This window comes from Oncorhynchus mykiss, chromosome 9 (genome assembly GCF_057628025.1).
Source record: "Oncorhynchus mykiss isolate SJ-2025 chromosome 9, ASM5762802v1, whole genome shotgun sequence".
Taxonomy (NCBI): domain Eukaryota; kingdom Metazoa; phylum Chordata; class Actinopteri; order Salmoniformes; family Salmonidae; genus Oncorhynchus; species Oncorhynchus mykiss.
The window spans coordinates 69,025,999-69,052,845 of NC_143030.1; the positions used below are offsets into that span (position 1 = coordinate 69,025,999).

At 41.9% G+C, this 26,847-nt stretch overlaps 2 protein-coding genes across 2 annotated transcripts; one reads left to right on the forward strand and one right to left on the reverse strand.

The window, feature by feature from the left end:
- Window positions 1–1,779: 1,779 nt before the first annotated feature.
- LOC110532638 (acyl-coenzyme A diphosphatase FITM2) lies at window positions 1,780–7,937 on the forward strand. Its single transcript, XM_021616712.3, has 2 exons — window positions 1,780–2,021; window positions 4,621–7,937. The coding sequence occupies exons 1-2, from the start codon at window positions 1,849–1,851 to the stop codon at window positions 5,201–5,203; spliced, it is 756 nt and encodes a 251-aa protein (XP_021472387.2). The 5' UTR covers window positions 1,780–1,848; the 3' UTR covers window positions 5,204–7,937.
- On the reverse strand, window positions 6,445–26,643 carry LOC110532637 (ganglioside-induced differentiation-associated protein 1-like 1). Its single transcript, XM_021616709.3, has 6 exons — window positions 26,110–26,643; window positions 15,408–15,600; window positions 12,298–12,471; window positions 11,314–11,408; window positions 10,176–10,290; window positions 6,445–9,726 (listed from the first exon to the last, which is right to left on the reverse strand). The coding sequence occupies exons 1-6, from the start codon at window positions 26,290–26,292 to the stop codon at window positions 9,383–9,385; spliced, it is 1,104 nt and encodes a 367-aa protein (XP_021472384.1). The 5' UTR covers window positions 26,293–26,643; the 3' UTR covers window positions 6,445–9,382.
- Between the last annotated feature and the right edge of the window lie 204 nt (window positions 26,644–26,847).

A 26,847-nucleotide genomic window follows, 5' to 3' on the forward strand; every position in this document is an offset into this window, starting at 1 on the left:
CAAGAACACAGTGGCCTCCATCATTCTTAAATGGAAGAAGATTGGAACCACCAAGACTCTTGCTAGAGTTGGCCGCCCGACCAAACTTAACAATTGGGGGAGAAGGGCCTTGGTCAGGGAGGTTACCAAGAACCTGATGGTCACGCTGACAAAGCTCCAGAGCTACTCTGTGGAGATGGGAGAACCTTCCAGAAGGACAACCATCTCTGCAGCACTCCACCAATCAGGCCTCCTCAGTAAAAGGCACATGACAGCCCGCTTGGAGTTTTCCAAAAGGCACCTAAAAGACTCAGACCATGACAAACAAGATTCTCTGGTCTGATGAAACCAAGAGTGAACGCTTTGGCCTGAATGCCAAGGGTCACGTCTGGAGGAATCCTGGCACCATCCCTACGGTGAAGCATGGTGGTGACAGCATCATGCTTTGGGGATGTTTTTGAGTGGCAGGGACTGGTAGACTATTCAGGATTGGGGGAAAGATGAACGGAGCAAAGTACAGAGATATCCTTAATGAAAATCTGCTCCAGAGGGCTCAGGACCTCAGACTGGGGTGAAGGTTCACCTTCCAACAAAACAATGACCCTAAGCACACAGCCGAGGCAACGCAGGAGTGGCTTCGGGACAAGTCTGAATGTTGTTGAGTTGCCCAGCCAGAGCCCGGACTTGAACCCGATCGAATATCACTGGAGAGACCTGAAAATAGCTGTGAAGCGACGCTCCCCATCCAACCTCATAGAAACTCCCCAAATATAGGTGTGCCAAGCTTTCAGCGTTATACCCAAGAAGACTTGAGGCTGTAATCACTGCCAAAGGTGCTTCAACAAAGTAGTGTAGTGGAGCGGGTTAAGAGTTTCACGTTTTTTGGCGTCCACATCACCAACAATCTATTATGGTCCAAACACACTAAGACAGTTGTGAAGAGGGCACGACAACGCCTTTTCACCCTTAGGAGACTGAAAAGATTTGGCATGGGTCCCCAGATCCCCAAAAAGTTCTACATCTGCACAATTGAGAGCATCCTGACCGGTTGCATCGCCGCCTGGTATGGCAACTGCTCGGCATCCAACCAGAAGGCTCTACAGAGGGTAGTGCGTACGGCCCAGCACATCACTGGGGCCAAGCTTCCTGCCATTGAGGACCTATATACTAGGCGGTGTCAGAGGAAGGCCCAACAAATTGTCAGACTCCCATTACCCAAGTCATAGACTGTTCACTTCACTTCACTGTTCACTACATTCCATACTCCACACATTTTCCCTGACACCCAAAAGTACTCATAGCATTTTTTATGCTTAGGAGGATGGGAAAATGGTGAAATTCACGCACTTATCAAGCGAACATCCCTGGTCATCACTACTGCCTCTGTAAACACAAATGCTTTGTTTGTAAATTGTGTCTGAGTGTTGGAGTGTGCCCCTGGCTATCCCTAATTATTTTATTTTTTTAAACTATAAATTGTGCCATCTGGTTTGCTTAATATAAGGAATTTTAAATGATTTCTTCTTTTACTTTTGATACTTAAGTATATTTTAGCAAATACATTTACTTTTGATACTTAAGTATATTTAAAATCAAACTTTTACTCAAGTAATATTTTACTGGGTGACTTTCACTTTTACCTAAGTCATTTTCTATTAGAGTATCTTTACTTTTACTTCAGTATGACAATTGTTTACTTTTTCCAACACTGCTCTATTCCACCTCGTCAGAACCGCGTGGAATTTACCAGAGAAGAATACATCCTGTCGTAACACCAAAATGCAACATTCAAAGAGTTCATTGGCTAGAGAGGGCTGATATACCTACCAATCCCCAGATCATTCTTGTTCCAAGTGTCCGCATTTCAGCATGGCAGCCGTGGATGTCATCGTGGACAACTTTGCTGCACTTTGGAGTAAACCTTTTAACCGTGTTATATTGGCTCAGATTTTTTTTGCTATTTCAATAGTGGGATCCTTTGTAAATTGGACACAGCTCGTTCCGGAGACATATTTCAGCAACAGAAGAAATGTTGTCAATATGTAAGTAGCGGTTACCCATTAGCAAACTAGCTAGCCACAATGACAGCTCGATAATCAGTGAGGCTGTAGGTTAGCTAACACCTAAGGTAGCTTACGAAGTGCCAAACCCTTTCGAGCACAGCCATGATGAAAATGTTTTGTTTTTTTGTCAAATATTGTACAGTGGATAGGTGCAGACGTTTAATTTAAGTAATGAGTGACAAGTGAAAATAAACATTTTTACATACGTTTAAGTTCGGGATGTTAAAATCAGGTTAATTTTCGGTTCTGAATGAAAGTGGAAAATACGTATTTCCCAGATGTTGGTTCTGAATGAAAGTAGAAAAGACGTAATTGTCTATGTTTGGTCCAAATCAAGGCTGGTCCAGAACGGACATAATCTGAACCAAACATAAACATCTATGATTTGGTCCGGACTAGACCAAAAACCAATACATGCGTACACCAATACTTTTTTCATGCTACCCAACTTCATCGGGAGTTATTGTGAGCCTATTTTGCAATGTGTTTACACAGTGGGAAATGCAAAGTATTTTGTTTTTGCTATGATCAGCTTGTCAGATACAAACTTGAACCACTGATCATGGCAATGGGGTGAAATTCTTGGACAACAGTTGTGATTGTCCATTCTTATATTGTCCACTTTACTTTGCACTGGAGAGGCGCGCTGGGAATATGTTGAGCCCCTGGCTTTGACAAAATGGGCACTGCTTATCACTGGACGGTATCAAAGTTCACCTTATGGCACTGGTTGAGAGATTGTCGACTACAAAATAATAGATTCCTCAACCCCTTGCCTGTCGACTCAAGTAGCGGAATCGACTACTAAGATTCAGTATTTTTGCAACAGAGGATACTGAGTAGTTGCTATAGGCTACTTCAGAGAATGCAATCTCTTGCATCTTTAACAACAAAGAGAAGGGAGAGTGATGGCATTGGTAGGCAGGTCGGCCAGCAGGCCTACAGTCAGAACTGCGGTAATCAAAATATGTATAGGCTGTCACAGTGCTGTAGGCTCTCGCAATTTCTTGACTTGCACTGTCTCTCAAGTTCACTAAAGTAGGGCTGAAATATTCTACATGCAATAGACTGAACCATACACAGTACAGTATGAAGATAGGATAAAACTGCGTCTCCAATAGAAAAGGAAACAGTCACCGGGTCTAGCAGTCGTCTCACGCCAAACTCTGCATATATAGGCCGTCAAATCAAAGGCACTCCTTCAATATAAAAAATGTCAGTTTGTCGCCTTCACAAGTTTGGAGTAATAACATGTTCAACTACTTAAGACATTGGCCCGAATCTAGGTTGTGCCTTTAGATTTCAAAATGTACAACTAAGGCACACTTTTTACTTCTTTCATGGACTTCTCAAACCCCAAACCTCTGCCTGGTGTGTTTCGCAAGCATTCCCAGAAGTCTTGCGATGTTGCGCCTCTGGATTTAGAAACTCTGTGACTGAACACACTCGCATCTTTCATAGCAAAGAAAAAGAGCAGGTGAGCCAGCAAGGGATATTGATAATCTGTGTCTTTCAATGTCTTGGCTTGAAATGCCTTGTAAATTCACCAAAAGTATAGCCTAATCTCTAATTGAATATCAATGAGTATGGCTAAGCTACAATACATAGTGCCAAGTGAATTGAAGTTGAACATCGCCAAATGTGTCAGTTGAATTAGGCTTAAATGGACACCCTGGCTGGCTGTTGGTGTCCTAGAGCAATGCATCGCAAAGCAGGGCATCCCCTCTAAAATTTTTTGGAAATGGCAAGTTCACTTTCTCATTCATAAACGCATCTCAAGTACAAGTACTGTTCAGCAGCGCAAATCAGCTGGATGGGTGGTGGTGGGGGGGGCATATTTATTTGGAAGGACATCTACCATGGATCGCTAAAATACCATTATGGCACTTAATATAGTTTGCCTAATTTCAGTTAATGTGAGAAAACAAGCAGTAGAGTCATTGTACCATCTAAATATATTTTTATATATTTCCCATCAACAACAAAAACAAATATTTTCAGTTTTTTTAAGCTGGTGTGTACAAAACTAAAAGATGGGGGGGGAAAAACTCAACTTAGAAAGAAAGAAAAGGCATAGAAATAGCACACAGAACAGATCTACTGCTTCTTAGACTTGCATTCAATTAGAATGACAGATCTATAACTCACATTTCTATGCGAATGTGGTCATGGTTAGTTAAATGGCAGGGTCAGTTTAATGGCCTGGGGATGGAACCTCTTTATCAGTCTCTCGGTTGTAGCAGGGTGAACAGGTTGTGGCTCGGGTAGCTGAGGTCCTTGATCTTCTTGGCCTTCCAGTGACACTGGGTGCTGTAGATGTCCAGGAGGGCAGGCAGTGTGCCCCCTATGGTGCGTCAGCCCATTGCACCATCTTTAAATTGTCAAGAAGGAGTGACATGGGGCTAAGATGGCTAGCTACAACAACCCCTTACCAAATTCTTCTTCTAGGCTCACGTTAGACACACGTCAGTCAGCGAGAGAGTTTGCCTGCAGTTATGTATTTACCAACACCTGCAGTCTGGTTCTCAACTGTGTGTGACAGTGCTACCTAAATGACCACTTCCTGTATCTCTTCCAGGTATTTTGTCAAAGTTTCCTGGGGCTGGTCTTTGCTGCTGTTGACCCCGTTCATCCTCTTCACGTCATACAAGAACTTGACCTTTGCCCTCCGGCGACTGAGCTCATTGGTGGTGGCCACAGCCATTTGGTACACCATCACCAAGTTTTTTTCCTACATCAACAATGCCACAGGTACCTGTCACGTTCCTGAATCTGAAGCCATGGATCAAGTCCCTCATGATGACATCACCTCATGCAGGAATGCTGGGGGTCAATGGGACGGCTTTGCCATCTCAGGACACTCGTTCATTCTGTCGTACTCTGCACTCATCATTGCCGAAGAAATGGCACCTATGGTGCACCTGGTGAAGAAGAACAGGAATACTGTTTTGGATTTGTTATATGTTTCCCTTAATTGGATAGTAATCACCTGGATATGGATGTTTGTGTGTACCTCGGTGTACTTTCATTCTTTCCCTGAGAAGCTTCTCGGGACAGTTTTGGGGATTGTGCCATGGTTTGTCACATATCGGATATGGTATTCAATGTCCTTCTCTCCTGGTATCCCATATCAGCCAAAAGAGCAGAGACAACTAGCTTAAAACCAGCACTACTTAGCACTAGGCTAGACCTCCTACTCTCCTAATGTATTGGCTCTGTAACATGTTTGACTGCCACCTTCAAAACACTCACGTTAAAAACATTGACATTCTTCTCACGTTCCAAGTTGACTGTTGCTATTTAAAGTTTTTTTTCTGTCCTTCAGAAAGGTCATTGGACAGGGGGCCAGGGTTGGTTTGCACACGCGGGTCTCGACTCCCTGTGTGGCTGTAGGCATCTGGTGTTCTTAAAATGACACTGATCTCATCTGAGATCAGTGCAGTGCATGGCGTTGATGCCTAGGCCTATCCACTAGCTAGTCGTCCCCAGGGTTGGGGTCAATTTCATTTCAATTTAAGCAGTAAACTGACTTTTTTTTAAGATAAAGGTGTGCACCCCAACGTAAAAATAAATGAATTCACCACAACTCTGGGGGTCGTGCTATTTGTTTTGTATACTTCATCTTTTAAAAGCCAATGTTGTTGTGAAAGCCTTTGCAGTATGTGTATGTAGGGTTGGAGAGTCATTTTAGTGTTAGTTCATTTTCAGTTTGTTTCAATTCTCATTATTTTATTTGTATGGAAATGTATATTGGAGAGAAATATATCAAGTAATCAATTTTAGTGGCAAATGTAGTGGGGAACACTTGAGAATGTTTACAATTAAATAGTTTAAGGTATTTTTAATGTTTTTGTGCTTTGCCAACTCATTTTTTTGTAACACAACCCTCCAAATAGAAATTAGATCTGTTCTTATGTGGTTGTGCCACCTAGCTATCTTAAGATGAATGTACTAACTGTAAGTCGCTCTGGATAAGATGCTAAATGACTAAAATGTAAATGCCAAATGTCTTGAATGTCCAGCAGCTCTCAATCAACATTGTGTTTTAGTCATAAGGTTTACATAGCCAGACAAAATTATATCCTAAATGTTTTTTATTTTTTTACAAATCATTAAGGACAACATGCAATTATTTCCAGAACCAAAAGGTTCTATTCATATTATGGCTACTACTAGCTGTAGGCCTATCTGTTTATTCTCAGCACTACCAAGGGAATATTCAGCATGATGTGCAAGTAAAATAAAAGGTATTTTTAGTAGGTTGCCTGACAGTGCATTATAACACTTCATAACCAGGAGAATTGTCTGTTTTGCTTGGCATTGTGAAAAGCCATATAGTACAAAATAAGAGAAAATGCATTACATTCAATCATGTTGAAATAACAATTCTGTAAACTGCAAGTTATGTTTTTCATTTTCAGAATTTATTTTTCCTTGATGACAATTGAATAAATTAAGGCTTATGAACAGACATCATCAAAAACACTAAATAAATGCATATTTAGAAATATAAAAAATACTATTGTGAAATATATTGGCCACAAATAACACCTAGGATTACTCAACATGTTGAATTCCTTGGCTTGAGAGTTATGTGAGCCATATGAAATAAATACATCATTTGCAGGAACTCCGTTTTAAGAGGCAGTGAATTATTGGTAACAATGGTGATTTGTTATAATGAAACCTAGAAAAACACTGACAATGATAGGCTAGTTATGGAAATGTAATTTCTCAATTGGTCTCTGACATTACACCCAGACAGTGTTAGTTTATGTATCAGTGAAAGTCCCAGGAAAAAACCCACCAAATGAAGTGGATTGTAGACACACTTGATTTGAACTACTGTATGGCTAATAATGAAAGCCAGTGTATTAGTTGAGTACTAGGCTAAATGTAAAATGTGTTAACTTGCTTACTTCCAGCAACAACAAAAACATCTCAAACTTCAGATTTTCAAACCTGTGCCCTTTTATGTTATTGTTGTTAGACAGGGAACTACTGGTGTCTCATGTTCTTTCCATTACATAGATCTCCAAAGCTCAACATGAAGAAAACACCAGACAGTTATTCAGTTGTGAATGTTTTCTTCTCACCAACAAACACCCAATGTGATGAGATGAACTGTGACTTCTCAAATTGCTGTTTTCAGATGAACATGTAGGGCTGGTTTCCCAGACAAACATTAAGCCTGTCCCTGGACTAAAAAGTTATGTCAATGGAGATTCTCCGTTGAGCATGCTATTTAGTCCAGGGCTAGCTTTAATTTGTGTTCAGAAACCGGATCCAGGTGTGTCTTGACAAGTATTCAAAGTGAAACCTTTACGTGAATCCAAAATTACACCCTATTCCCAACATAGTGCACTACTTTTGATCAGAGCCTTATGGCCCCTCGTCAAAAGTAGTGCACTACATAGGGAATAGGGTGCCATTTAGTACTTAAACATAGGGACCCCACACAGCTGACACATTGTTAATGAAACATTGGCCATCGTTTTTCAGCCATGCAGTCTGTTAACAAGCATACGCACGGTTACTCTGTTCACTCAAAAATCTTGCCTTTTCCTTTTCCTACAAGGAAGAAACATGTCCTTTGTCGAAGTCTGCTGCCCATGACTTCACAATGAGATGGAACTGAAGATCCAAGGTTTCTCTTGTCTTCTACTTTAATGCTCTCCTGTCACCTCACTTCCCTCTCCCATTTTGAAAAGGAGGACGGGGGGAGGACATGAGGAAAGACTATTGAGAAAGAGCTATTTCAGTGGCAAACCAGAACTGGATCTTACTGTCTTGTATGTTGTCTTGTTATGCATTGAGTGTCAAGTTACTGTATGTTTTATTTTTTTTACCCAGACCTTATTTAAATTGAAATAAATCCTTGTAGTTATACAATTATAACCCTTTTGACATTCAGCTGTGTACATGCTAGCACTTCTGAGCAGAGGGGAACATTGTATAGGTCAGTTAGACTCCAGAGGATTTGGGTTGCAAAATTCTGGGAACGTTCAATCGACTCCCTGGTTTTCCAGGAATCCTAGTTGGAGTATTCTGGATTTCCTGCTTATGCTCTCCTAATTCTGGGAATCTTGGAGAGAATAAGCAGGAAATCTGGAATCCTCCAACTAGGATTTCTGGAAAAACCAGGGAATATGGTGAAAGTTCCCAGAATTTTGTAACACGTCACAGTTTTCTAAGAGGTTTGTAGTGTACCAGTTTAGTTTAAATGGCTAGTCATACAAGTTATGGAGAAAAAAAAGCTTGGATTATTGAACTAAAACTGGTGCTGCTCAATGTTGCTGGGATCAAACCAACATGTCAGCTATACCAACATGTGACTATTTAAATGAACCATGTATAAGTTCATAGTCAAAAGCCGCTGAGTGATTCCTCGCTCAATATTTTGGACGGCTCAATTGACACTTAAAGTATTTCTCTATCAGACCCATCCTCTCTGACTTTAAAGTCAGAGAGCACTTCATGATCAGCTCAAGACTGTGGTGTGAGAAATGACAATCACATTTTATTAATGAATGAATTGATGGAGTGCATATACTCTCATAGTGCTTTAAAGGGAGTGCCTTTATATGGCTGAGAGTGTCTGTATACAGTCCCAATTCACTCCTTACCCCTTTCCTTTGGCCAGATCCTTCAATGTTTGCATAACTGGAGGGTCTGGATTGGTATAAACAGTGGTGAAACTTACAAATCTGCAAACAACAATTATGGTCAAAGGGGGAAAAGGAAAGGAAGCGAATTGGGACCGACTGGACGTCTCACTATCCTATCTTCTCATCTGGCAGTTTCTGGCAGCACAGGAAGTATCAGAAGGATTTAATAAAATAAACCAATGGCCAACAGAGGCATGAAGGGCAATAGGTGAACGCCAAAACTGTGATGAAAAACAACTTAATAAAACTATAGTGACATGCAGGGTGTGGATGAGCCCCACTTTGGATATGGCGATGCAATGTCAAAACATTGTCTCTCGTGTGTAGGGAATATGACCCTAATGATCATTAAAAACAAATAAGTTTGTTCCGTTAATAAAAATAACTGGATAATGCATGCCTCCAAAATGAGCTAATTAGAAAGTAATACTGTAGGTTGATAGAAACCTGAAGAAGGGAGCCAGAAATTAAATAGATGAAGGCATTGGAATACCAGAAAAATGTGCTGTTAACAATTCCTTTGTGTATGGAATGTTCTAATCTTTGTTCACCTAGGTAAGTAACAGTGTTCCCTATATAGATTCATATTTTCCTCCTGTTGTAAAACATTACAGAAAAATTGAAACATCACACAAATACACAGACATTTAAGACATGGAGGGGGGGTGTTCACTACACATATTTCTTTTTTAGAAACCAATAGGCAAAGTACCCCATCCCTCCCAGAGAGCCCATGAGGAAAGAGGCCCCGAAGAAAGATGGCGGCTTCTTTTTTACCATTCGGAATGCATTGGGTAGAACTGCTGACAGAAGGGTTGTGTGGATGTCGCCCAGAACTTTTCGGAAAGCGTAGCGTTTTTGCACCCGCTCGAAAAAGGACTGGAGGTTGGGTCGGCTGCCGTCCTCCCAGTATTTCTTTGAGAGTCCCAAGAACTTAAGCCTGTGCAACAAGGCTCCCAGGCAGACATCAGCTAATGTAAATTCAGGTCCACATAGCCACAACTCACACTTTTGACCTGCCAAAATAAAACATGCTACTGTAGCAGAGTGGGACAAAGTAGCATGGTTCCACATCTGTTTGTGCTATCTTGCCAACTGCAACTTCTATGGTCATATAAGACGGGACAAACAGATCTGGGATCAGGCTAGCAAGATGAAACAGTCGCCATGTCCAAATACCCATACTAAATAGTATGCGGAAAAACTAAAAATAGTAAGCCGAATGCGTCATCTAATGCATGATTGCGTTGACTCTCGCCATTCGTTCATTTTGGTACAGCTCGTCAATTTATCTGATTATCAGCTGTTGTCGGAAAAGAGGAGTGAATTCTACTAGACCAAATGGTTGAAATGAATGTGCAGTTTAGGTGTGTCGTGCGGTAATATAGGTATTCGGACACGACCATGTTTGATAATGTAATGTCTGAACTGAAGGACATAAACACCAGTAATAATCTGCACTCACCTTCATACTCGATTTTCCTCTTTTCCAACTCGGCCTCTACCTGATCTAGTACCATGGCCAACTCTCCAAGGATCTTCTTTAGGTAGGTCACATTATCGTGGTCCAATATTTTTGCCTGTGAGCACAAGAACAAGCCCATGTCTCATGTGTACAACCCATCAATATGTCTGTCTATGCAGTCTCGTATTGTCGCTATCTGCTCATAGGTGAAGGCCACAGAAAACATTGGTGGACAACATCTGCCAAGAGACTGGTCTCAGAACAGAGCACCTACTAGCTGTCTTGAACAACAGAGAGCTATGGCATGTCTTCATCTGGGGTAAGCAAGCATCTATGTCTCCTCGAAATACAATAACAGAGTAAAAGAAACCTATTTGTAACAGTGTAACTAATAACAATGGAAAATATAGGTACTGTCTAAAGGGCTGATCCAACCCGTTAAAAGGAAACCAGCAGATTGGCCCTGGCAATGACAGCTATCCATGTTGATTCATCATGGGTCCATACAGAACTAGCACAGACCCTGACGCAAGCAATTAGGGTCATTTTGAAATATCTATCCTACATCACACTCAAACATTGTAAATAACAACCACGTTGGAATTGCTCTTCTTCGTAATAACTTACTCTAACTCATATTGCTTGATGTTTGTGTACAGTATGTGACAATATGAGTCAGACCATTATCAGGTCATCTTAACAATCTTGTGAGGCCATTTCATTTAATGAAATCCTAATATGCCTCTAACATACAGAAACACATGCACACACATAAATGGTAAATAGGGTGACTGTAAAAGTCTATTGTTGCTATTGCATTATATCAATCATTGATTCGCCCTTTTTACGCTTCTCGTGCGGTGTGGTGCCATGCTAACCCTAACCCTTCTCGTGCGGTGTGGTGCCATGCTAACCCTAACCCTTCTCGTGCAGTGTGGTGCCATGCTAACCCTAACCCTTCTCGTGCGGTGTGGTGCCATGCTAACCCTAACCCTTCTCGTGCAGTGTGGTGCCATGCTAACCCTAACCCTTCTCGTGCAGTGTGGTGCCATGCTAACCCTAACCCTTCTCGTGCAGTGTGGTGCCATGCTAACCCTAACCCTTCTCGTGCAGTGTGGTGCCATGCTATCAGTCTCACCATGAGCTTCTTCTGCTTGGAAAGATATGGCTCTGTCAGCGTGGGTTCCTCGTGGTCCAGCTTCATCAGCTCAGACGCAGCGTTGGCTAAGTGTCCTGAGGACAGAGAGATAGAGACATTAATGACTCCTGGATGAAATACTGCTCTGAGTTAAGAGACAATAGTCAGTGACTATCAGAGGAAATAGTCATTTGAAACCCTTCTGTGGTCTAAAGCAGTACCAAAACAGAGAGTGGATGTTCAGTAACAACAAATTATAACTAGTGTATACTTTCCTACACACAAGAATATAATGTGTTAGAAATACACAATTTACAAATGTGCAGAGACCCCATTGACTATTCTGTTTTCCTGCTAAATCTTAATTTCCCAGCTACAACCAATTTCAGTTATAAAATGTGAGAGATAAATCAATAAAGTGTTGTTCATGAAAACACATGAATGACTGATTAAAATATTAACATCATCGGTGAACTTCCTCAAACAAATAAACAACAAATAAAGCATCAACATGATTTAACAGACATCACACTGGGCAGGGGGATCTCTGGTTAATTGATTCCACTGCAGGGTTTATGCCGGACCAGACCTTTTCTTGATTTACACAAACACGTCATTGAAGGAGCAATGCAATGCCTGCAGACTCAATTACCTAATATCTCCTACAGGGAATTAATGACTTTGCTCCAATGATCTTTGCTGTGATAAGTATTTTAATTTTAAACAAGGTCAAATTGGACAGCATGATTTGGTTGAAACACAACCTGTTAATAGGAAAATGTTGTGAGAATGCTGAATAGTGCATTATTAATGGAAAATTGCAGATACTATCAATCAAATTTATATGAAATAATGATATGCAATATTATATTGAATGTTATTTACATGTGTGTTTTCATGTCCTCCATATTCTACAGCAATATTTATCATGAATTGTGAATGGGGTGTTCCCACTGTGAAACACAGAGTTCTGACTTGACTTACTACGTATTTCAGCAGTGGCGTACTTTGGGATCATGGAGTCTGTGGTGAGCTCTGGGTGCAGGATACATCCGTGTGTGTAAGCATCCATGGGCAGGCCGTCCAGCAGCTTACGGTACTGCTGCACACACTCGTGGACAGGAGAACCAGCATCGGGAATCAGCTGGGCCACCGTTTCTACAAGGACACCAGGTTCAAACAGACAGAGGTGTGCACAGCACTGTGACATAATTACACATATAGGAGCGTACAGCATTCTAACATATTAGGTCTGTAACATAAAGATACAGTATACCAACTTCAGCCTTTACTTTATGTGCAACAGTCCACTTAACATATCACAATGGATAACAATGGTGCATTAGGGGTATTTTCCTGTGTACACTCAGCTACAAAACTGTTTCTGAGAATGGGATCTATAGGCCAATAGACAGACATATAAGCAAACATTCCACCATATTAACAAATAGCTCTGTGTTTTTACTTTAAATTAGGACACCATAAAGGTAGGCTATGGGTTGGAGAAGGCTTACTGATGATGACTGATGATTGGGAGTGGGGACACAGGAAAGGCCCAGGGATATTCCAGTATGTGCTGATTCTCCGGTTGCATGGCTCTAGGGTGGAGCCGATGCCCGGAGCTGCACCTGGCAGAAGGCCAGACTACTGACTAATCAGTCAATCACTAACATGCTGACCTGGGCATGGGTGTGGCTGTACGTGCCCTGGCTCTGGAAATCTGCTGGTGCTCTCTGCTGCAGCGCTAAGCAGCACAGGGGTGTGAATATCAGAGCAGGCTCCTTAAATCAGTTCTTAGGACAAACAGGGGGCATGGCCTTGGCTTGGGCACACAATACTACTGGACCGACATGATGATGGTGCACAATGAAATGTCACACAGGAGAGAACCCAATGATTTCTGACTGTGTTACTGCTCAGTCACATTTAAACTCTTAGAAAAAAGGTGTTCCAAAGGGTTCTTCAGCTGTCCCCATAGGAGAACCCTTTTTGGTTCCAGATATAACTCTTTCAGGTTCCATGTAGAACCCTCTGTGGAAAGGTTTCTACATGGATCCCAAAAAGGGTTCTACCTGGAGCCAAAAAGGGTTATTCAAAGGGTTCTCCAATGGGGACAACCAAATAACCCTTTTAGGTTCTAGATAGCACCTTTTTTTCTAAGAATGTATCAAGCAAATGGGCTACAGCTGACAAAATACCAAAACAAGATTCTCCCTGAGAAAGCATAAGGAGAGAATATGGAGAGCTTAGGGCTCTAAGCTGTCATAAAAGACTATGCGATTGGGCAGTGGATTACACCTTGCTGGAGGTAGGATTTCACCTGGGTCCACTACACCATAGGGTAACTTGAGTTGCCTTGGCAGGAGATTCTGTCCACTACTCTAATAGGATTTTCTCTGCTGCACCATCTGCACTTCCTAGGCCAGTTCCTTCCCCTTTGGCAGGGTGCATTAGAAATTACACAGAGTTGAGAAAATATCTGTAAATCAAGCAGCTGAATGACACAACATCCTCTTTAGAATGAGCATGAGGTCTGAGTCATGTTCTTTAGGCAGAAAGCGTTTTCCAACAAAGTGAAACGGGGAGGTATACCACAGTGTGAACTTGTCAAATAAGCAAATGCTAAACGCTTTGCTACACTGTGCCCTGCTGAACACAAATCTGTTATTAAATTCGTACATTAAAAATATCAACTGAAAATAATGTAGATGTCATCAAAATAGCTACATTTGTTTAAAGTCAATGGGCTTCAAATTAGCAAACGGACATTAATGACAAGAGCTGGGTTAGGATATTGAGCAACCATTGAACCATAGCCTATCCGTTGCCTCTGAAATCTGAAATCAGTGTACAGTAGTTGGCAGCTATAGCACCAAGCTTCTCTGTCATGGGGGGGTGAGCATGAAGTATCTCCATCTGAACTGAGAAGTCGTCCTTCATCCATAGGCCATGTTCAATATCCCCTCTAGCTTTCCTGGGGTCATTCTTTCAGGACGTTACATAACGACCCACAATCATCAGCACCTAAAATGACCCATAGGACCATGATAGGACAAACAACATACATACTTGAATTACACTTCCCTGATGAAAAACAGCAACATCTTACCAATGTTTATAAACCTTAAAATAGCAACCTTAGGCTCAATAGAAACCTTAAAATATTCATAATCTTTGCTATGCAGCCGTCAGCCAGTCACTAACTTCATGGAAGATCATTTATCCTTGAGCTGCAATGAACCATATAATTGGCCAGTTAGATGTATCTCTGACATGTTTCTAACTGCACCTAATATGATGATTGATAGGAAAAAAAATGGTTGATAGAGATCAGTATTCTTAAAATGTGCATACTGTTTCCTATGGTGTCCATCACTGACTAACATCATCAACAAAAGAGATCAAGTTAGTCTAAAAAACAATACTTCTCCCAAAGTAACCGTGCAGACGGTATGCTGTTTTACTATGCAGTCATTCACTAAACATCAAGGACACCGGAAGTGATGAGTAGTCTGAAAAGCAATACCCCCTCCCAAAGTTAGTCTCTATTTACTCAATAATCTGGTTGTAATAAGCAAACTTAAAAATACATAAAAATACTATGAAAATAGATCAATAGTAATGTCAAAAGCAATACCTCTCCCAAATTCAGTCTCTAAGTAGTCAATAACCTGGTAGATACTGTTTACAGTCACTAATAAAGATATGAGTAGTCTGAAAAGTAATACCTCCCCCAAAGTAGACTTGGCCAGGGTTCTACATGGAACCCAGAAGAGCTCTACCTGGAACCAAAAGGGTTCTACCTGGAACCAAAAATGATTATTCAAAGGGTTCTCCTATGAGGACAGCCAAAGAACCCTTTTAGGTTGTAGATAGCACCTTTTTTTTACAAGAGTGTATACTCTATTATCTGATTGTATACTGTATGCTGTTCAGTCACTACTGTAACATCATGGATGAAAAAAGATGAGTAGTCTGAAAGGCAATACCTCTCCTAAATGAACCTTAAAAAGAGCATGTGCAGTCACTCACATCAGATCACACTGCAGTCACTATCATAATGGAAAGAAATCAAGTAGTCTAAAAGGCAATACCTCCCCCAAAGTTAGCCTCTAGGTACTGTATGATTTGGTTGTAGTCTGAGACGATGGTATCTCCGTGGATGAAAACAGGTACCTCCTCCCCCAGGTTGAGCCTCATAAACCAGGGCTCATTGTGCTCGGCTATAGGGAGACTCACATCCCTCTCGTCACACAGCAGACCCTTCTCATTGATCACCAGACGCACCTAGAGGAAGATTAACACAGAGAAACACGGGGAACAGAGAGACAAGTTACCTCATCGTCTCATAGCTTTACTCTTGTTTGTACGTGTTTTTGTGTTTTAGTACAATCAGTACTCTAATGGTCTATGTTATTACAATTTTATAACACATAAATGTGCTTGGCAAGTTACTCTGATAGAGAAACTCATTCAGGTCTACAAAGGTTAATATTCAAAAGCAAATTGTAATTTGCTTTTTGCAATTTGGCTTATTGCTGCTACTTGTAGTCTACAATGTTTTGTTGAAGAACAATTAAAAAAGAAAACAATGATATCTCTATTTCTAACCAACTGCACACCTTAGAGCAGGGAACCCTGCTCTACCTACACAAGTACAGGCATAAAACAGGCCGTTAAAAGGCCTTAGAAGAAGTAACACTCATGCACCATTGCCAGACATAGGCCCTACATCTTTTGTTTTCCTATCCCCAGGCAAAATAATGTTTTGTTGAGCTCAATATGAAACAAAAATGGCTTCTGTGAGGCAGGCAATATCCATTTACAGTGTCTATTTAAAGCCATGCCAAGTTCCATGGAGATGCATGGAGGGTCATTTGTAGAAATAAGATGAATGAATGTACAGTCAGCACTTGACTTGGGCAGGAGCTCACCGGAGCTGAGTACCGGCACCTCAAATTTTCTACAGTTTGAGTTCCTGTTCCTCTCATAGAATATTAGCTCAAAAGTATTGTGGAGCTCCTGCACCTAAGTATAAACAGTCCCGGCACTCATCTATTTCAGTCCAAGTCAAGCACTGTGTACGGTAGATCACACTATGGAGGTGAGGGGGCCATGGAGTGAGAAACGTTGGACTTTTGTTGTAAACTTTTAACAAAACATCACAAAGTGGGAGTGCACCGACTGAGTAAACAGTTAGAATAGGAATTGTTACCACACCTTTCTAGTACAGGAAAACCTTGCTATTGAGCACAGAGGGATGAAGTCTGGTGCGCAAGACAGTACAGAACCTTGTAGCTCGCTCAATTTACTGTATAATGATTTTTTTTTTTTAAATACTGCAACAATTCCCATCACTGATTACGTATGTATTAGCATGAAACCTCAACTTTAACAGTGACTGGAGTAGATGACTGTAGAGAAGGATTAGGGGATACAATCAACCAGACCAAGTGATTCAACAATGACAAATATTTCTCAATCATATTTATCTCTTAATCAATGACATCATCTCTGGTTGCAGCAATTGTATCAATCTAATTGCTAACCAGACAATTAATGACACCCTAACATTAACTCATCATCATAAACTGACATGGATCCACTGACAACCTCTGACATCTGAGCTGGAACCACCAGAGCAACAGATAGTTATAGAGATATCTTACTCAGAGAACTTCTGATATCTGAGTTAGACTCACTGACACCTGAGTTGGACTCACTGACACCCGAGTTGGACTCACTGTCATCTGAGTTGCTGACTGACAACTGAGTGTTGACTACTGTATAGATCTAGCAGTAGAGACCTACAAGCTCTGAGTTCTACTATCATGACGAAAGTGTAAATCTTCAACCTGCTGCAGCAGTTTAGAATGACAGACAGTGGAGTATTGATCTTCAATGGCTTCCAAATATGTGGTTACATTAAGTTATCAAACTCCCGCTACAGTCATTCCTCTTGTGTGCACAATCCATCATTTACTGTATGACAGATGGATCAGTGATCAAAGGAACTACTGTATGAGAGAACTATTCTGAAGTAGTTTAGATATCTTGATGCATTTCCAAAGACAGCAAGAAAAACAGGTTTATACAGAGTAGTGCAATGACACAGCCATTTTCTGTCTGTCTCAGCTATATTTGCAGCATCTTGGACAAAATCCATATGGATCATGTGAATTGTGCAGGGACATACACTACATGACAAAAACTATGTGGACACCTGCTCATCGAACATCTCATTACAAAATCATTGGCATTAATATGGAGTTGGTCCCTCCCCCATTACTGTTTTAACAGCCTCCAATCTTCTGGGAAGGCTTTCCACTAGATGTTGGAACATTGCTGCAGGGACTTGCTTCTGTTCAGCCACAAGAGCATTAGTGAGGTATTTTATTTTATGTATTTATTTATTTCACCTTTATTTAACCAGGTAGGCAAGTTGAGAACAAGTTCTCATTTACAATTGCGACCTGGCCAAGATAAAGCAAAGCAGTTCGACACATTCAACGACACAGAGTTACACATGGAGTAAAACAAACATACAGTCAATAATACAGTATAAACAAGTCTATATACGATGTGAGCAAATGAGGTGAGATACGGGAGGTAAAGGCAAAAAAGGCCATGGTGGCAAAGTAAATACAATATAGCAAGTAAAACACTGGAATGGTAGATTTGCAATGGAAGAATGTGCAAAGTAGAAATAAAAATAATGGTGTGCAAAGGAGCAAAATAAATTAATTAATTAAATACAGTAGGGAAAGAGGTAGTTGTTTGGGCTAAATTATAGGTGGGCTATGTACAGGTGCAGTAATCTGTGAGCTGCTCTGACAGTTGGTGCTTAAAGCTAGTGAGGGAGATAAGTGTTTCCAGTTTCAGAGATTTTTGTAGTTCGTTCCAGTCATTGGCAGCAGAGAACTGGAAGGAGAGGCGGCCAAAGAAAGAATTGGTTTTGGGGGTGACTAGAGAGATATACCTGCTGGAGCGTGTGCTACAGGTGGGAGATGCTATGGTGACCAGCGAGCTGAGATAAGGGGGGACTTTACCTAGCAGGGTCTTGTAGATGACATGGAGCCAGTGGGTTTGGCGACGAGTATGAAGCGAGGGCCAGCCAACGAGAGCGTACAGGTTGCAATGGTGGGTAGTATATGGGGCTTTGGTGACAAAACGGATTGCACTGGGATAGACTGCATCCAATTTGTTGCGTAGGGTATTGGAGGCTATTTTGTAAATAACATCGCCAAAGTCAAGGATTGGTAGGATGGTCAGTTTTACAAGGGTATTATTGGCAGCATGAGTGAAGGATGCTTTGTTGCGAAATAGGAAGCCAATTCTAGATTTAACTTTGGATTGGAGATGTTTGATATGGGTCTGGAAGGAGAGTTTACAGTCTAACCAGACACCTAAGTATTTGTAGTTGTCCACGTATTCTAAGTCAGAGCCGTCCAGAGTAGTGATGTTGGACAGGCGGGCAGGTGCAGGTAGCGATCGGTTGAAGAGCATGCATTTAGTTTTACTTATATTTAAGAGCAATTGGAGGCCACGGAAGGAGAGTTGTATGGCATTGAAGCTTGCCTGGAGGGTTGTTAACACAGTGTCCAAAGAAGGGCCAGAAGTATACAGAATGGTGTCGTCTGCGTAGAGGTGGATCAGAGACTCACCAGCAGCAAGAGCGACCTCATTGATGTATACAGAGAAGAGAGTCGGTCCAAGAATTGAACCCTGTGGCACCCCATAGAGACTGGCAGAGGTCCGGACAGCAGACCCTCCGATTTGACACACTGAACTCTATCAGAGAAGTAGTTGGTGAACCAGGCGAGGCAATCATTTGAGAAACCAAGGCTGTCGAGTCTGCCGATGAGGATGTGGTGATAGACAGAGTCGAAAGCCTTGGCCAGATCAATGAATACGGCTGCACAGTAATGTTTCTTATCGATGGTGGTTAAGATATCGTTTAGGACCTTGAGCGTGGCTGAGGTGCACCCATGACCAGCTCTGAAACCAGATTGCATAGCAGAGAAGGTATGGTGAGATTCGAAATGGTCGGTAATCTGTTTGTTGACTTGGATTTCGAAGACCTTAGAAAGGCATGGTAGGATAGATATAGGTCTGTAGCAGTTTGGGTCAAGAGTGTCCCCCCCTTTGAAGAGGGGGATGACCGCAGCTGCTTTCCAATCTTTGGGAGGGCACAGATGTTGGGCGATTAGGCCTGGCTTGCAGTTGGCATTCCAATTCATCCCAAAAGTGTTTGATGGGGTTGAGATCAGGGCTCTGTGCAGGCCAGTCAAGTTCTTCCACACAGATCTCAAAAAAACATTTCTGTATGTACCTCACTTTCTGCAAGGGGACATTGTCATGCTGAAATAGGAAAGGGCCTTCCCCAAACTGTTGCCACAAAGTTGGAAGCACAGAATTGTCTGGAATGTCATTATATGCTGTAGCGTTAAGATTTCCCTTCACTGGAACTATAGGGGCCTAGCTTGAACCATGAAAAACAGCCCCAGATCATTATTCCTCCTCCACAAAACTTTACAGTTGGCACTAGCGTTCTCCTGGCATCCGCCAAACCCAGATTCGACCGTTGGACAGCCAGATGGTGAAGTGTGATTCATCACTCCAGAGAAAGCATTTACACTGCTCCAGAGTCCAATGGTAGTGAGCTTTAAACCACTCCAGCCAACGCTTGAAGCAGCATTCCCCAAGAGAGGATGGCTTTCACTTCAGCAGTAATAAATTAATGAACTCCTTTGAGGAAAAGATCATGATCATTAGAAAGCAAATGATGGACCCCTCTTTAAATCTGCATATTCCTCCAAAGCTCAGTTGTCCTGAGTCTGCACAACTCTGCCAGGATCAAGGGACACACTCAAGTGTTTTAGTACTATATCTCTTGACACAATGATGAAAATAATCATGGCCTCTAAACCTTCAAGCTGCATACTGGACCCTATTCCAACTAAACCAACTAAAGAGCTGCTTCCTGTGCTTGGCCCTCCTATGTTGAACATAATAAACGGCTCTCTATCCACCAGGTGTGTACCAAACTCACTAAAACTGGCAGTAATAAAGCCTCTCTTGAAAAAGCCAAACCTTGACCAAGAAAATATAAAAAACTTTTGGCCTATATCGAATCTTCCATTCCTCTCAAAAATAAGTGAAAAAGCTGTTGCTCAGCAACTCACTGCCTTCCTGAAGACAAACAATGTATACGAAATGCTTCAGTCTTGTTTTAGACCCCATCATAGCACTGAGACTGCACTTGTGAAGGTGGTAAATTACCTTTTAATGGCGTCAGACCGAGGCTCTGCATCTGTCCTCCTGCTCCTAGACCTTAGTGCTGCTTTTGATACCATCGATCACCACATTCTTTTGGAGAAATTGGAAACCCAAATTGGTCTACACGGACAAGTTCTGGCCTGGTTTAGATCTTATCTGTCGGAAAGATATCAGTTTGGCTCTGTGAATGGTTTGTCCTCTGACAAATCAACTGTACATTTCGGTGTTCCTCAAGGTTCCGTTTTAGGACCACTATTGTTTTCACTATATATTTTACCTCTTGAGGATGTCATTCGAAAACATAATGTTAACTTTCACTGCTATGCGGATGACACACAGCTCTACATTTCAATGAAACATGGTGAAGCCCCAAAATTGCCCTCGCTAGAAGCCTGTGTTTCAGACATAAGGAAGTGGATGGCTGCAAACTTTATACTTGTAAACTCGGACAAAACACTTTTAGTGAGCTTGTTCTAGGTCCCAAGAAACAAAGAGATATTCTGTTGAATCTGACAATTAATCTTGATAGTTGTACAGTCGTCTCAAATAAAACTGTGAAGGACCTCGGCGTTACTCTGGACCCTGATCTCTCTTTTGACGAACATATCAAGACTGTTTCAAGGACAGCCTTTTTCCATCTACATAGCATTGCAAAAATCAGAAACTTTCTGTCCAAAAATGATGCAGAAAAATGTATCCATGCTTTTGTTACTTCTAGGTTAAACTACTGCAATGCTCTACTTTCCGGCAACCCGGATAAAGCACTAAATAAACTTCAGTTAGTGCTAAATATGGCTGCTAGAATCCTGACTAGAACAAACAAAAAAATGATCATATTACTCCAGTGCTAGCCTCCCTACACTGGCTTCCTATTAAGGCAAGGGCTGATTTCAAGTTTTTACTGCTAACCTACAAAGCATTACATGGGCTTGCTCCTACCTATCTTTCCGATTTGGTCCTGTCGTACATACCTAGACGTACGCTATGGTCACAAGACGCAGGCCTCCTAATTGTCCCTAGAATTTCTAAGCAAACAGCTGGAGGCAGGGCTTTCTCCTATAGAGCTCCATTTTTATGGAATGGTCTGCCTACCCATGTGAGAGACGCAGACTCAATCTCAACCTTTAAGTCTTTACTGAAGACTCATCTCTGCAGTAGGTCATATGATTGAGTGTAGTCTGGCCCAGGAGTGTGAAGGTGAACAGAAAGGCTCTGGAGCAACAAACCGCCCTTGCTGTCTCTGCCTGGCCGGTTCCCCTCTCTCCACTGGGATTCTCTGCCTCTAACCCTATTACAGGGGCTGAGTCACTGGCTTACTGGTGCTCTTCCATGCCGTCCCTAGGAGGGGTGCGTCACTTGAGTGGGTTGAGTCACTGACGTGGTCTTCCTGTTTGGGTTGGCGCCCTCCCTTGGGTTGTGCGTGACAGAGATTTTTGTGGGCTATACTCGGCCTTGTCTCAGGATGGTAAGTTGGTGGTTGAAGATATCCCTCTAGTGGTGTGGGGGCTGTGCTTTGGCAAAGTGGGTGGGGTTATATCCTGCCTGTTTGGCCCCGTCCGGGGGTATCATCGGATGGGGCCACAGTGTCTCCTGACCCCTCCTGTCTCAGCCTCCAGGATTTATGCTGCAGTATTTTGTATTTATGCTGCAGTATTTATGCTGCAGTAGTTTATGTGTCGGGGGGCTAGGGTCAGTCTGTTTTATCTGGAGTATTTCTCCTGTCTTATCCGGTGTCCTGTGTGAACTTAAGTATGCTCTCTCTAATTCTCTCTTTCTCTCTTTCTTTCTTTCTTTCTTTCTCTCTCTCGGAGGACCTGAGCCCTAGGACCATGCCTCAGGACTACCTGGCATGATGACTCCTTGATGTCCCCAGTCCACCTGGCCATGCTGCTGCCCCAGTTTCAACTATTCTGCCTGCGGCTATGGAACACTGACCTGTTCACCGGACGTGCTACCTGTCCCAGACCTGCTGTTTTCAACTCTCTAGAGACAGCAGGAGCGGTAGAGATACTCTCAATGATCGGCTTTGAAAAGCCAACTGACATTTACTCCTGAGGTGCTGACTTGTTGCACACTGGACAACTACTGTGATTATTATTATTTGACCATGCTGGTCATTTATGAACATTTGAACATCTTGGCCATGTTCTGTTATAATCGCCACCCAGCACAGCCAGAAGAGGACTGGCCACCCCTCATAGCCTGGTTCCTCTCTAGATTTCTTCCTACGTTTTGGCCTTTCTAGGGAGTTTTTCCTAGCCCCCGTGCTTCTACACCTGCATTGCTTGCTGTTTGGGGTTTTAGGCTGGGTTTCTGTATAGCACTTTGATATATCAGCTGATGTAAGAAGGGCTATATAAATAAAGTGATTTTATTTGGCATTTGCATGGTGATCTTAGGCTTGTGTGCGGCTGCTCGGCCATGGAAACCTATTTCATAAAGCTCCCGACGAACAGTTAATGTGCTGACGTTGCTTCCAGATGCAGTTTGGAACTCGTAGTGAGTGTTGCAACCAAGGACAGACGATGTTTAAGCACTATGTAAAAATTCCCATTCTGTGATCTTGTGTGGCCTACCACTTTGCGGCTGAGCTGTTGTTGCGCTTAGACGTTTCCACTTCACAATAACAGCACTTACAGTTGACCGGGACAGCTCTAGCACGGCAGACATTTAGAACCATCTGTGGAAAGGGTTTTTCCCTGGAACTAAAAATGGTTCTACCTGGAACCAAAAAGGGTTCTCCTATGGGAACAGCCGAAGAACCCTTTTGGAACCCTTTTTCTAAGAGTGTAAGTCTAAAATATACTCTATTTGCCTGTGTACAGGCCACATTTACAGCTGCTGAGAGGACAGAGGAACCAGGGTATCCTAACATTCCTTGTTCATTATCTCAACATGAATGCCCCATAACTATCATTAAACCAACCTCAATGAGAAGACAGGGTAGACTTTGCTTAATGACAGTCGCACTGTTTAACCTAAAGGAATGCAGCATCTCTAAATCCTGTATTGAGTGGAACCACGACAATGAGCCTCATGTTTTACTAGTACTGTTGAGTGACAACAGGCACAGATCAGCAGTAGCTTCCAGAGAGGGTCTGGAAGACAGACTAAATCACACATCTTTGCCACATGGGGAGTGGAGCAAAGCTAGCTGAGCACAATACAAACAGCTGTGAGAGTGGATGTCTAATCAGGTGCAGAGCAACACTGGCCCATGTTGTCTGCATCGCATGATATTTCACAATGATTAGTAACTTACCATACATACAGTGGGGCAAAAAAGTATTTAGTCAGCCACCAATTGTGCAAGTTCTCCCACTTAAAAATACGAGAGTGGCCTGTAATGTTCATCATAGGTACACTTCAACTATGACAGACAAAATGAGAAAAAAAATCCAGAAAATCACATTGTAGGATTTTTAATAATCTAATTTGCAAATTGTGGTGGAAAATAAGTATTTGGTCAATAACAAAAGTTTATCTCAATACTTTGTTGTATACCCTTTGGTATTCACACACTGTTGCTGGTATTTTGGCCCATTCCTCCATGCAGATCTCCTCTAGAGCAGTGATGTTTTGGGCTGTTGCTGGGCAACACGGACTTTCAACTCCCTCCAAAGATTGTCTATGGGGTTGAGATCTGGAGACTGGCTAGGCCACTGCAGGACCTTGAAATGCTTCTTACGAAGCCACTCCTTCGTTGCCCGGGCGGTGTGTTTGGGATCATTGTCATGCTGAAAGACCCAGCCACGTTTCATCTTCAATGACCTTGCTGATGGTAGGCTTTGTTACTTTGGTCCCTGCTTTCTGCAGGTCATTCACTAGGTCCCCCCGTGTGGTTCTGGGATTTTTGCTCACCGTTCTTGTGATCATTTTGACCCCACGGGGTGAGATCTTGTGTGGAGCCCCAGGTCGAGGGAGATTATCAGTGGTCTTGTATGTCTTCCATTTCCTAACAATTGCTCCCACAGTTGATTTCTTCAAACCAAGCTGCTTACCTATTGCAGATTCAGTCTTCCCAGCCTGGTGCAGGTCTACAATTTTGTTTCTGGTGTCCTTTGACAGCTCTTTGGTCTTGGCCATAGTGGAGTTTGGAGTGTGACTGTTTGAGGTTGTGGACAGGTGTCTTTTATACTGATAACAAGTTCTAACATGTGCCATTAATACAGGTAACGAGTGGAGGACAGAGGAGCCTCTTAAAGAAGAAGTTACAGGTCTGTGAGAGACAGAAATCTTGCTTGTTTGTAGGTGACCAAATACTTATTTTCCACCATAATTTGCAAATAAATTCATAAAAAATCCTACAATGTGATTTTCTGGATTTTTTCTAATTTTGTCTGTCATAGTTGAAGTGTACCTATGATGAAAATTACAGGCCTCTCTCATCTTTTTAAGTGGGAGAACTTGCACAATTGGTGGCTGACTAAATACTTTTTTGCCCCACTGTATCATGTCATATTGGTGCTAGGTGTCAATGTAGGGAAAGGTAAAGAATTCTGTCTCTACATTCAAAATGCATAATATAGATTCGGTCTACACCTTTCATTGCCAATTTACATGTCCTTCAGGGCTTGAAATGTAAGCATTATGCCTGAGTATCGAAACATACTGTAGGCCTATCTATTACATATACTGTACATTGAAAGCACATGCAAAGAGGATAGAATAAGATCAAAATGAGATGGACATTATTTTTTCACAGAAAATGTTAGATGAGGCAATAATCTCAGACTTTGTCATCCGCCTGTTTCTTAAATTCGTAATCTGGAAAGCTGTTGATAATAATGAAAGGAGATTGAAGCTCTGTTATAATGCAACATTTCTCACAGACGCCCCACGGCTGTACGGGTATAAGTGGCACTAACTCAAAACGCCGAGATGTTAAGGCATTGAGCTATGGTGGTCTGCAGACAACATGAATAAGATCATGCTCTACACATCTGAAGGGAAAGATCTCTGTTTCACAAAGACTCATGTGGGGTTCTACATCCTATTTGAATAAAAATTGCCAAGTCTATTAATATATTTCAGAATAACTTACAAGCGCTGCACTGAGAGAAAGCCACAGGGAGGGTTGAAATGTTGCCTATCTTTTGTTTTTCACGGAGATACCTCATTTTACATAAATTATTTAGATTTGTCACGTCGGACCACATATGCGGTGTAGACTGATTTCTCATCGATGAGGGGACAACTGTCAAAACAACGTCTTGTTAGAATTAGACACCATCTTCTTCGCTGAATCATCCATTGTTATATAATATTGATCACCTATCCAGCTATAGCCTATCTATCTCGTATAAACCAATGTCAAGGAAAATGTCCACACATGCTGCAGACGTTTCATAACGTCTCATATTGGAAATATTGCCAGAATTAAATCATTTCTAACACAGACCTATAACATTATATTTCAAATCATTATTTTCGAATAACACATTTAGCTCCTATAGCAGATATGACATGTAAGAGAGAGACACCCCCATTTCGTTTTCATTATGTCTGTGTTGTTACCTTTTGAGAGATGAAAGACTGCGTCCAGTGATACAAAACAAGCTTGTCTTTAGAGAAATTAGGTTTTGTCTCGATAGCTGGCTCCTCGCTTTTCTCTCCGTCTGTCATTTCACCGTCTTCATCCAAGGCTGAGATGGGCCACCAGCTACAGTTGGTAGGGGTAACATTGTTGGAAGACGCCATGACAGAGGGGTTTGTGCGTATGAGATAGAACCAAGGGAGGGATAGAGGAGAGATGGAGGGAGGGAGGGACAGAGAGGAAAGGAAAGAGAGCGAAAGCGTAAAGGATTTCAGCACCACGAACGGAGCATCATCAATTCAACGCGATGTGCTATAATCAGTCCCGGACAGCGACCGGGACTGAAATCTAGATCTCTTTCGATAAAGGTAGCTTGCAAAAATGGTACCGCGTAATCCACAGAACGCTAACCCTTAATAACTAAAATATGTAAATACGTTTACGATTAAATCAAAGTGTAGACGACATCACACACGCACAAACATGCGCGTTGGAAACCCCTTGCCAGTGATGGGAGGAGGGTGCATTTGACATGAAGATCAAAGTGCTCTCTATTAGAACAGGGTGTCGGAAAGCAGTTAATTAAAGACCTTAATTCAAGAAAATATTTTTAAAACAATAAATAATAGTTTCCAACATTGATAGTTCCATTAAAACTCACCCAAAGGAAAATGTGTTTAGGTGGAAATAAGATGCAGCCCAATCCCGCGAATGATAGC